Source organism: Euprymna scolopes, chromosome 14 (assembly GCF_053919585.1).
Source record: "Euprymna scolopes isolate OS-2025 chromosome 14, ASM5391958v1, whole genome shotgun sequence".
Lineage (NCBI taxonomy): Eukaryota > Metazoa > Mollusca > Cephalopoda > Sepiida > Sepiolidae > Euprymna > Euprymna scolopes.
The window spans coordinates 114406126-114419502 of record NC_136495.1 but is presented as its reverse complement, the minus strand read 5'-3'; the positions used below and the strand labels follow the sequence as shown (position 1 = coordinate 114419502).

Sequence of the window (13377 nt, the reverse complement as noted above, 5' to 3'; positions counted from 1 at the left end):
ATGATGTACATACCCATAATGGAATGAAAATGTCATATTCCAAAATCCACATTAAATGATTAAGCAGTTTTATTTTTAATTAAAAAAATTAAATTTTATGAGTAAGCAAAAAGGGACTGTTTTGTATCACCATCTTGAAGAGACAAGGGCAGATAACTCCACAATAATGCAAACTTGCGAAATCAGCTTTGTAATACCTATAATTTCCTATTAAAAACTTGAATGCCTACTGGAGAGAACTTGAATACCTACTAGACACTATTCTTGAGTAAGAAGTATGGCATGGTTAACGACTGTACATTCCTGCATTGTAAGCCTTCAAAAACACCTTTTACGATTCTTGAGTGCCTATGGTTTTTCGATACAAGAGTTTGTAACACGATCAGCTGGTCACTGGTGTGTGACCGACTCACGTGTTACACTAAATGTCTTGGAAATGGCCCCATGATGATGTGAAGATGGGCTAGTCATTAGAGTCTGCGTATCAATAGGAAAATCATACCTGAGATGTTGGACGTGGCTGCGTGGCTCCTTCTTCTCCCAGGAAAACGTCTTGACCTTTGGTGGCATTCGGGTTGGAATCTTCCTTTTTCTCAGGGCTGCTTCATTCTTTAATGCAGACGTTTATGGCAAACACAAAATCACACAGCACAATCGTAATCTATATGAAATATAATTAACTATTTATTTTATAAAATGTATACAATATAGATATTACAATATTAACATACAATTTACAGATCATACAATTGATTTTCACCATTACTTCATTGAAACTAACTAACCTACCCTAACTACTGTTGAGGGAGAGGATACCCCCCCTCCCCCGTATTTACGGAGAGACAGAAATATTCGTGCTCACCTCATGGCGGTCCGGACAGAAAGAGGTCGATAAAAGAAAGGGAATTATGGGGTTGCATTTTTCTGTGTATCCATCCGCCTATGGCCAAATTACCACCCGGCCATGCAAGGGGGTGGGGGGTAAACAACTACCACAACTGGAGCACTAAGATATAGTGCCACAAGTTTATCAAGACAATCTGACATGGGGATACTTAATATTCAAAATAACATCTGTTCAGTATGACTACTCCATACCGGCTTATAGGAGGAATGGTGCACATTTTCCAAGTGATGTTGTGTTGGGTAAGTGCACTAAGCTGTATACTCCCACCAGACTAGATTAATTCTTGTCCTGGAATCTGGTAAGACCAAGAAACTACAAGAAAGATAAGCTGTAACACAGTTAACTTTTCAATTAACAATTTAGTGAGATATATGGCATAATCCCGTGCTGAGTCATAAGAAATTTCCAGGTTGGTATCTGGAGGCGCTTTTGTTCATTGGGAGAGATGCACCCCTGGTCTTAGTTAAAACATGCATCTAGAAGAAGGTAACTGATAACATCGGCAGTAGGACGTTGGATGACCATGAAGAAGGATCAATCTCTAACTAATTAACAGTTCTATGGTATTAAGATTTACGTTATTTGACTGCAGCTATGCGGATGATCTAAGGACAACGAATAGGTGCAAACAGGCAAGTCAGATGCCACTGCGCTGGAGAAGCTAATGGCAACCCACCCCGTGTATTCTGCCAAGGTCAAAATCATATACTGTCTTCAAAAAGGAATTTGAACAAAGTCTATAGAGAACACTGACCATGATTACATCTACGGCATGAACATGCCACGATATGAGAAGATGGCATAATCACATTGACATGGTTTCTCGTTAGATCACTGAAGTTAAGCAATGTTGAGCCTGGTCAGTACTAGATTGGTGACCATTTGGAGATACCAGAAGCTGTATATAGGAGGACATCATCACCTCCCCGTAAGAATTACAAAAACCTAATGTAGTTATCTACCCTGATCGGGATATACTTGTGTTTGGGGGCTGTTTTCAAATTCAATATTCTTTTGACAATTCCTCCTTCGAAGGAAGCCGGTTAAACCCAACAAGAGTGAATGCTGCTGACTGGTCAATTAGTGAGAGGAAAAGTGTGTTCTTTACTAACTCAACAATTGAGAATTAAGGAAGAATTAGTGCTTCTATATGATAATAAAAAAAATATTGAATTTAAAGTAAAACAAATGGTGTCTACATAATTGCCATGTTGCAAATAGTAACATATCCCACAATTACGGAAAACGGTACATCTCTTTCGAAACGGTACATCTCTTTCGAAACGATACATCTCTTTCGAAACGATACATCTCTTTCTCTTTTAAACAGCTGTCTGCCTTTTCTTTCCCTCTTTAGAGTCTTTCCTTTTCCTTCTCTTCATTTTTGTTTTCACAAGGACAATAAGCAACAAAAAAAACACCTGTCATTTGGTGATTGACAATCTCCAAACCTCACTACCGAGTGAAAAATATCTTTTATCTTTACAACTTTTTTAATAAAACGAACAAAGTTAAATTATTTAAACAATAAAAGTTTAATTGAACAATATACTTTTTTAACGAAGACTGTTTAAAAAAAAACATCTGAAGACATTAGAATGTTTATACCTTCAAGTGTCAACATAAACTTTGTTGTATATTAAGTATCACACTTATTTAAAAAAAAAAAAAATAAATAAAAAAACACACACACACAGAAAAATCATTATGATGTACATACTCGTCACAGAACGAAGATATCATATTCTAAAAATCATGTGGGTTTGGTTAGTAACTTTTCTACTTGGCTAGTAAGTGAAAATATTTAGTTGTCAAAGGTCAACTAAAGGTAAGTTTGTCCGTAGAGCCCTGTGACAGCAACTATGGAAGGCAGTTATTGCTGAGAATAAAGTTAAGAAATTCAGCATTCCCATCCTGTTGTGGTTTATCACCTGACGAAGGCCAGAGGGATAGTTGGCCGAAACATTGTGAAAAAACAAAAAAAAGATGAGGATAATAATCCGCAAATAAATAAATATAGGTTACGCAGAGTTGAATAGCTCTTAATACTATCCTGGTGTTATGTTTGTTTTTTGTTCAGAATTCGTCCAATATTAAAAACAAAACTACAGAAAAATCCGTATGATGTACACACCCGTGATAGAATGGAAATCTTATTTTCCAAAAATCATGTAAATTGATCGTGTAGTTCTATTTTTACCAAGTAAATTAAATTTTACAAGTAAGAGAGAAGTGACGCCGCCATGTCACCATCTTGAAAATAATCTCAAACAAGTCATGGATATGCCTACAAATTGTCATTGTTTAAAAAATGATTTTCTTTTATTCAAATAAAACTACTCGATCAATTTAATATAGCATAATCACGTTGACACACCAGTTCTTGTTAGATCACCAAAGTTAAGCAACTTTGAGCCTGGTCAGTACGATGGGTGACCAATTTGAAAATACCAGGCATTTTATGTTGATGGCTCTTGATACCTTCCTACAAGAACTGCAAAAACTTAAGACATCTTCCCTGGTCAGTAGGGGTCGCTTATGAATTTAATATTTCCTTGATACTTCCTTCTTTGGAGGAAGTTGGTTCCACCTGCCTTGGATGAATGCCACTAACTTTAACTGTATCAATTTATGTGATTTTTGGAATATGATATTTTCATTTTGTCATGGGTATGTACATCATACAGCTTCTTCGTGTTTGTTTTTTGATATAGGGAGAATTCTGGACAAGAATCGACTGTTTTTAGACGAGCTATTCATATATTATAAACAGACTTGGATGAGTTTTCAGGTAGTATCCGTTGATGTTTGATCCAGATTTATTTAAACTGATCTCCTACTTTTTGGATAATTATTTCAGTGGAGTTTTTTTTTTTTTTTTTTTTAATTTTTTTTAAATTTTTTTTTTTTTAGATTGTCTTCCTTCTTCTGATGTGTATTGTGTGTGTGTTTTTTTTCTCTCCAAGGGAAACATCACTTATCAAGGCCTAAAGGCCACTCGAGGATAAGGGTCAATGAGTATACAATGGTCACGGAGACGACAGCATAGTGATTGTTAGTGGTAGAAACAGGGTAGAAATTGATTATTTAAAGAAATAGCTGAATAAGAACTTGGTTACATTGGATTTGAAGACAACCATGTTGTAGTCAGTTGGAAAGCAGACCAGTGGAACAGAATTTTACAGGTTTTCAGTTCTAGAAAAGAAGTTTTGTTCATTGAATTTTGATTAAGACAAAGAGGTTGGGGGGAGGGAACTGTTGGTGATCGTTGTAGCTAGACAAGTGCTTGTTGTGAAAGTTTGGCAGAGGGGTGGGGGGGGCATCGATTGAATTTGGCACTTTATAACCCGAGAAGAATAAACACATTGAATTTCTGTGTGTGCATCTCCATCTCAGCAACCAACCATCCATCGCCGTCCCTGGCAATAAAAATATATTGTTATATTTTTATACATCAGTTTGTTGTCATTCTTTTTAACACAGCAGAAATACAACTTAATTGAATGTCAAAGGTTTAACATCAACTGAAACCTTGTAAATTTAGCAAGTAAGATGACTCGTAGTCCAATTATTTATTTTATTTCAATTTCATTTGTTTTATGTGCTTGTTCATTATGATTGGATATCTAAAAAAAATTTTTGGACCTACATCTGAAATTTCAATTTAGACCCCAAATTGGCAGAGGAGCTTGGTAGAGTTTTCAAATGTCAAATCCTTGAACTTTGACTCATTGATAGCCAAAATTCTGGTTGAAAACCAATTAAAAAGATTTTTCCAAATCTCAATACCTCTTATGTCAAATCTCGAGTCTGTAGACTGAAAATTGACAGTTTTGTAAGGAAATGTACACACACACCACATACACACACAATTTTATAGATATATAGATTATAAGTAAAAACACTTATGTAATTATGTTTCATTTCGAAATTAGTAACAAATTTTTAAAATCACAAAAAATTATAGAGTAGATCTGCTAGAACTAAAAAACATTGTTATTATCAATCCGCCATTTCTAATTTGAAATAGTGAAAATTAAATGAAAACAAGGAAGTTATTTTGTCATGTGAATAGAATAAACCACTAAAACTGCATTATTCAATAAAATTTATATTTTCTTGGAATTATTTTTCAACTCTATCATTTTTCATAATTTTTAGAACTTTTATTAATTTTAACATTTTGACATGTAAGCGTGTGATAGCATTTTTACTTTAACTGTAATGTGCAAGCACCTTTTTTCTTTTTTTTTTTTTTATTCTATTCAGATTCATTAAGAGGCAAGTATGCCCAAGGATGGAGTACTGTTGCCACATCAGGGCAGGAGCTGCTAGAAGCACTTAATCTGCCTAGACAAAATAGACTTCGTAATCTAGTGGGAAATGGCCTTTTCTCTTCCCTATAACCTCTTTCCCACAGAAGAAACGTTGCGAGCCTGTCTCTGCTTTATCATTATTTTCATGGCAAGTGCTCATCTGAGCTCCCATGTATGGTCCCCCCCCCTCTGCCTGACTTTCACGAGAAACATTTATCCAGTTGAAACTACTATCAATAATTTTCCCCACTCTTTATTTTTGCTCAAAACTAAACATAGATTCCATGAATAAAGCTTCTTTCTTAGAACTGCACGCCTGTGGAACTCTGTTCCATTTTCCTGCTTTCCAACTGACTACAATATGGTCACCTTCAAGTCCAACATGAACAAATTCTTGATGAGCCGTTCCTGTTAAGTAATCCAGTTTACCAAATTTCCACTACTAACAATTACTACAATATTGCCCCATTGACTATTGTACACTCATTAACCCTTATCCTTGAGTGACCTCCAGGCCTTGATAAGTGGTAACTTCTTTGGTAAAAAAAAAAGTCAACTACCAGGGGTACCTAGCATTGCTCAGGCTCATATAAAATTAAATAGGAGTGAAATTTTGTGGAACATCTTTGTATTAAAATTTCTACCTCGCTCTCCCTCCTGCCGTCTCTTTATTTTCATTTCTTTCCCTGTTCATCGTTTTTCTCCGTATCTCTTTCTGTGTCTTTCGCTCAACGCATTCCTCTCTCTTGTTTTACTGTGCTGAAAACAATCAGATAATGGAGCTGCGTCTTTTTAAATGAATTGATGTCTTCTCACATTTATTGCTAATGCACAATTAATTATAAGTAAATGTTTTTTTTTTTTTTCTGTATATCTTTCCTCAGGTCAGCTAAACGGAAAGAAAGACACAAAACACTCAGTAAGTTTAGGTTTTTATTTTGCTTCTTTGTTCAGAAAGACACTTTTTTTCTTCTTTTTTTCTTTTTTTTCTTTTTTTTTTCTTTTTTCTTTTTTTTTTCTTTTTTTCTTTTTTCTTTTTTTTTCTTTTTTTCTTTTTTTCTTTTTTTCTTTTCTTTTTTTTCTTTTTTTTCTTTTTTTTTCTTTTTTATTTCTTTTTTTGCCATTGATTTTTAGTCATAGTGCATCTAAGTATGTTTATGTGTACAGAAGTCCCTCAAATATCACGGTAGATAGAGACCTAGACAACCCGTGATATTTTTAAATCCGCAAAGTAGGACAAAGCCATTATTTTTACTTTATTTAATTTGTTTATAGGCTGTTTAAAACCATCCCTATAATGTTCATAACCCACCCTTTACTATATTAATAATAACTAGCAGAATCCATGGAAATTCCACGGTAGTTGAATTTTTTTAATACATCATAAATACAATGATTAAAAAAAAAAATAACGACAAATTTTAGTTTTTATTAAATTCCTTTTGTAATTTTTTCAACCTAAAAAGAATTGATTCAAAACTTTACATTTTTTTTTTTTTTTGCGATGAAAATTCAGCACACGGCACAATGTTTTGTTTTTCTGAATAATTTTTAATATAAATTATAAAGGAACAGATGTCAATTCACTTGCATATATTTTTTTTTATTTTAAAAAGAATTAATCATAAAAAAACTTACAGTCTCCTCTCAAACGATTTTTTTTTTTAAATTATAGCATAAAATACCCAATTTAAAACTAAGCAGACAGTAATGTTTTTTTTTTTTTTTTTTTTTTGAAAATTTTTGGAGAGAGAATGGTTTTAATGATTTTAAACTAATAAAGAGCAACTATAAAGGGGGGGTAATTCGTTTCTCATTAATTAATGTTTTCCAATGATGATGTTTTTTGTGACGTCGGACAAGTAAATTAATATATTAATAATAATAATAGAAAGATTGTAACACTTGTTGGGTTGTACATTACAGTATTACAGTTCAGTACTGTATATGAATAAATATTCGATTATCACGGTTTTTATGGATTTATGGTGGAAATCCGAAATATTAATATATTGAAAAACTCTTGAAGTAGAGAGTCCGTGATAATTGAACCGTGAAGTAACGAGGGGTTACTGAGCATAAATAACTATTTAAAAACTGCCTTCAAAGGAGGGTACTTTGTAAGTAAAATATGAAAGGCTTCTAACTAAAGCAATATTGCAAAGGTCCCTCCCCTCGGTTGGAAACTTATGAAAGCTTACTATATTTGTTAAATGTATAATAATAACATTTCCCTTTGTTTAACTGATGCTACCAGATCAGGCTATTTGAAGATATTGGCCTCTTGACTTAAACTGTATAAAACACTGATGCTATTATAATTTTAGTGCTTCTTCAGATTGGCACTTTATAGCGATAAACAAAAATGAAGAAAAACTTTTATATTGTACCTACTTGTCATGGAATGAACACTTTCATATTCCAAAAATCACAAATTTATCAAGTAGTTTTTTTTTTATTTACGAAAAACAAATTTGCCGTTTTTTACCAATAAGTAACAGACGAGGGCATGATGTTTTGCTAGAGAACATAAGGGGAGGTAATCAGTGATTATTTTGACAGTTTTCACGTGCATTTTATCATCTTCATTCTGCGACTGGTACGTACATTATACAGACATTTCTGTATTTTCTTTAATTTTAAATTCTGCCATAAGTGCCATATTTTTTCTTTTTTTCCCTTGCAAAACTCAATCATCTTCTGTAAAATTAAATAAACAATAGCCACAATTTTCCTCTACAAAACAAGCAAATCAAACCAAACACCCCGAAAGGGGGTTGATATTCCGTAAAACAAAACCAACTAAATGGCCAATCCCTTTCTTCATTGAATAGCTTTCACAATGGCCTTGCAGTTAAAGGTGTTGGATAGAGGTTAAGGGTAACCTTAGTCTAGGATTTAAGCCAGTTATAACCACACTGATGAGTCTTAGTGTAAGTGAAACATGTATGTGGATATTAAACAATATGTATTATAAATAGTTATACTCTAAAAATACCCGTCCCAGGAAAGGTAAAATTAACTAATAGTTTTGCACCACTTTTATGAAGATTGAAATTGGGATATAATAATACTGAACCTCATGTTTAAAATTCTTATTTCGATTTTATTAAATCGTCTTGATTCTAGAAAAACATCTACAATTTAAAGCTGAAGAAACTGACATTTAAGGAATCTTGTTTAATCACTTTCTAATGATTCTGGATTAAATTCAATGCAAATCTGATATAATTGAATTTTCAGGTGGGAGCTTGTGCCTATGCATGCATGCAGCAGCCTTGCTGTTTTCACAGTGTCTGCAACCATGGCTCTCCAAATTGTAGAGCCATGGTAATCTCAGGAAGTCGAGTAAAGATGGTAGTTTCTCATTGCTTTCCATTTTGATTCAGGGGTGTGAGTTAAATGCGCCCCCAGATACCAGCCTGGAAATTTCTACAACTCTGTGTGGCACGGCACATACAGCACTTAGCCTTTCCAAATTGTTACCCATCTGGTACTGGCTAGGCTCATCATTGCTTAACTTCGGTGATCTGGCAAGAACTGGTGTGTCAACGTGATTGTGCCTATATTATGCCTTAAAAAACAGCCTTTAAAATATTTTGAAGAATCTCTGAGGAATATTTATTAATCGATGTCCAATATCTATTGTTAAAATTTAAATAAAAAAATATCTGAGATATCTGAATTGTTACAGAGGGCTACCCGTCCCCTCTCTTATAAAACTAACACGTAGCTCACATTTGGACCCAGTTTCTGTGTTCAAAATATTCATAATGATCATTTAGTTTATAAGTAACTCCTATATATATATATATATATATATATATACTTGAATAATCTTTTCTTCTTTTTTTTGTGTATTGATATTCATATAAAAAAACTTTTTTCTATTTATTTAAAAAGGAAATACAACTTTGTTATATATAGTGAAATTGCATTCATTTGCAAAAGATCTAGCTAATTTGCATATTCTTCTAAACATTCATTTTAATTGATTCCCTATTAGTTTTTTCTGTTTTCTTACGGGATGATCATTAACTTGTTACGTGTAATTATATTCATGCAGATATTCTACATGATTTATACTTGCGTAATATTTGCGTAAAAAGGTTATAGTGAACATAAATCTCTTTCTATATTTATGTATGCGTATATGTTTGTTTAAAAAATTTTGCCTACCAAACTCCATTATTGGTCTACAGACATGAAAATATATAGGGTATTCGAACCCAGGCAAAACCTTATATTTGGGTTTTAGCTAGGAAAATCAGTGCAAAAGTGTGAAATTTTTTTTAAAAATAGAATTTGCCAGGTGATGGTCGAACGATGGCATTACAAATATGCATGTAATGTGGTTCATGTTTTAATTTTTAGCCTTGCAGCAAACATGTCTTCATAGCTCAGGTATTAACGTCAAAGGAAAAAGTAAATCACAAGCTTTTGGTTTTGATTCTTAGTAATTTTTTTTTTTTTTAATCTTTTAAATCATTACTATATATTGGGTCCAATATAATCTCTCTCTCTCTCTCTCTATATATATATATATATATTTTTATCTTTTAAATCATTACTATAAATTGGGTCCAATATAATCTCTCTCTCTCTCTATATATATATATATATATATATATATATATATATATATTTTTACCTTTTAAATCATTACTATAAATTGGGTCCAATATAATATATATATATAAGGCATATGCGGCACATTTTTATATGTCTAACAAAGGCTTTGTTTCGCCAAGATTCATGGGGGGGGGAGTATTATCTCTTAAAAGTTTTTATATACCCCTTAGATAATAATATTTACGATTTGCGAACGCACGTTGCGTCTAGATTTATTTACAGCGACTTTTACAAAATTATTGCTATTTCGTCTTCTCGCGTGTTGATCGTTTTTTTTTTTTGTATAAAAGCGAAACTGATGTGAAACTCATGAGCAGTTCTCATGCCACTTGACCTCATTAAACACGCACCTGTCACATCACTTTTTAATGATTTTATTTCACACATTCTCAGTTCTCTGCCATCGTAGTGTGGCAGTAAGTTCTCAGCCTTTTAACCGCAAGGGTTCGGGTTCAAGCCTACCTACTTACCAAAATTTTTTTTTCTTCTATACCTCCAAACACCTGGGCAATGCCAAGTAACCCCGCTAGTCTATATATATATATAAAAGGCAAAATGTGTGTGCACATTTTATGTATGTCCGGCAAAGGCGTTTTTGAGGGGGTGGGGATATGTCTTAGAACTGTTTATATACCCTCTAGCTCATAATATGTACGATATATAGGGACGTCGTGTCTAGATTTATTTTTGTTTACCCCCCTTACTACACCACCTTGACACACCCGGTCAACGCTGGGTACCCTCACTAGTATAATAATAAATACAAAATATCTTATTTAAGTGTATTTTACGACAGGGCAATGCCGGGCGGGTCGCCTGGCCTGCTAGTATGTATATATATATATATATATATATATATATATATATATATATATATATACGAGCAAAAAGTTAAAACATGTTAAAAAACACTTTGAAATGAGTTAAAAACATATTTAATCTGAAAAGGAAACGCTAGATAAGTGGATTGTCCTTAATCCGCGGAGTTTCGAAGAAATACTTTCCTTCTCATCAGAGGGTAGGAATTAGCAAAATGCGGGATTGGATTTTGCATGCAAAAGTATTTGATGAAACAACAAGTCAAGTTTAATTTTTATTTTATATATATATATATATATATATATATATACTAGCGGGGATACTCGGCGTTGCCCGGGTGTTTGTAGGTGTGTGTGCTCAGGTGGGGTGGGGGGTGTTAATGAAAACATAAATAAGTATAAGCGAAGTAAATATTTAAAAAAAAAATACAAAAAAAAACTAACGTAAGGCAAACGAATGACGTTAAATGTAAAAATTGGAAAAACAAAAAAAGAAAACAGAAAAACGAACGTTAAAACTTCTTTAAAAAATCTGAAAAATACCCCCCCCCCCCCCCAAAAAAAAAAAAAAAAAAAAAAAAATTCGGGGGTGTTCCCAGCATTGCCCGGGTGTTTTCGGGTGTGTGTGGGCGGTCCAGGGGGGGGGGGTAATGAAAACCTAAGACTAAGAATAAGCGAAGTAAAAAAAAAAAACAGAAAAACGAACGTTAAAAAATCTGAAAACACGTAAAAAATAGCTTAAATAATCCTGCTTCAATATTAAAATTTAAAAAAGCGAAAAAAAATCAAAAAAAAAAAAAAAAGGAGACATCTCACACCACGATTCGGACTCAAAATGTTTAGATAATGAGGCCGCGCTCTAAGCAACTGAGTTAAGATGACATCACCAAAATTGTGTCACTTTTTCAAATATTTAAAGTAAATAAGGTTATGGCGTCGTATGACACATGCGTAAAAGCGAATTTGTCATGAGAGGAGAGTTTTTCAAAACATCGAATAAAAAACACAAAAAAACTAACGTAAGGCAAACGAACGATGTTAAATGTAAAAATCGAAAAAACAAAAAAGAAAACAGAAAAACGAACGCTAAAACTAAAAACCAAAAAAGAAAAAAACACGTGAAAAATGGCTTTAATAAGCCTGTTTCGATATTAAAATTTAAAAAATCGGTGGGTACCAAGGTGTTTTTGGGTGTGTGGTCGGGGGTGTTAATGAAAACCTAAGAATAAGCGAAGTAAAAAAAAAACAGAAAAACGAACGTTACATGAAAAATGGCTTAAATAACACTGGTTCAATATTTAAATTTAAAAAATCGAAAAAAAAAAATAAAAAAGACATCTCACACCACGATTTGAACCCAAAACGTTTAGATAATGAACCAACGCGCTAACCAACTGAGCTAACACGACATACATGAAATTCAATCAGTTCTTCAACTATTTAAACTAAATCAGGTCATGACGTCATCTGATGCATGCGTAGAACCAGTCGTCGTCATGAGAGGATGGTTTTTGTTGCCTACTGTAGAAAATTGTCGATTTTGGGGTGAAAAAATTAACGTTTTTGGCCAATTTTTTCGATATTTTTCGGGCGAAGGATGAAACTTCAATATGATACTGAGTTTGTGAATTTTTGTTCTGTCTGTCGAAAGTTTTTAGCGGACACACAAACACACATACATACATACATACATACACACATTTCCCTTTTATATATATACTAGCGAGGATTACCCGGCGTTGCCCGGGTGTTTTTCGGGGTATGTGAAAAAAAACCCGAAAATGTGAAAAAAAACAGGTGCCCGTGAAAAAAAAAACGAAGCCTTCACGACGCGCAGTTGGAAAATAGTAAAGTGTTAAAAAAAAACAGGTGCGTGTTTTTGATTGACGTGACGGCGATAGGTATTCAGCAGTTAGCATTTTGTGCGGGACAGTTTTGAATGAGGTGAATAAATCGGTTTGTTTGTTTTTAAAAACCCGCTCCCTGTTTATTAGGAGGAGCGAAATGAAAGCTACAGTCTGATATGACGAAGTCAACATTGAACAAACGTTACTTATCTCTCTTGAGACAATTGACTTTCGGCCTGTGATTAGAGTCAAGGGAGAAAGTTTGAAAGTCAATAAAATTAAATAGACAGGCGAGCTCCGTGGGTAACTCTGAGATATTACAATTTATAGATGATATAAAAAGTTTTAAGAAGTTGTGAACCGAGCAAGCACTTCTCTGAAAGAAGCCTTTTGTGGACATCGAGGAAAAGCATACATACATTTTCGCTTTTATATATATAGATATGGATATATATATTTAGCTAGCGGGGGTACTCGGCGTTGCCCGGGTGTTTAGAGGTGTGTGTGTGTAGGGGGAGGTGAAGAACTTCTTAAAAAATTGGAAAAACCCAAACAAAAAAACAACCAATGAACGTAAAACTTCTTTAAAAAAATCAGGAAAACAACCCCCCCCCCCCAAAAAAAAGGACGGCGTTGCCCGAGTGTTTGAAGGTGTGTATGTAGGGGGGGAGCAAAGAATAAGTGAATTAATAACCCTGTTTAAAAAAAAATTTTTAAATCGGAAAAAGCAAGACATAAAATCGGATAAACAAAAACCAAAAAAAAAAAAGAAAAAAAAAACAAAAACAAAAAAAAAACAACGAAAAAAAAAAGTAAGTATTAGGATCGAACCTGAACCGTTGAGGCAAAGTTGTAAA

General features: G+C 33.4%; 1 protein-coding gene across 9 annotated transcripts in view; it reads left to right on the top strand.

Annotated features, from left to right (window-relative positions):
- The window catches only part of LOC145293229 (uncharacterized), an 81397-nt gene that overhangs the window by 30993 nt on the left and 37027 nt on the right, over positions 1-13377 (top strand). For 5 of the 9 annotated variants that reach the window (XM_080139779.1, XM_080139781.1, XM_080139783.1 and 2 more), the window contains exon 7: positions 6093-6142. In XM_080139779.1, the coding sequence (XP_079995905.1) occupies positions 6093-6142 (50 nt within the window). The remainder of the gene's footprint in view (positions 1-6092; positions 6143-13377) is intronic. The other 4 variants (XM_080139784.1, XM_080139785.1, XM_080139786.1 and 1 more) reach the window with 1 other exon arrangement.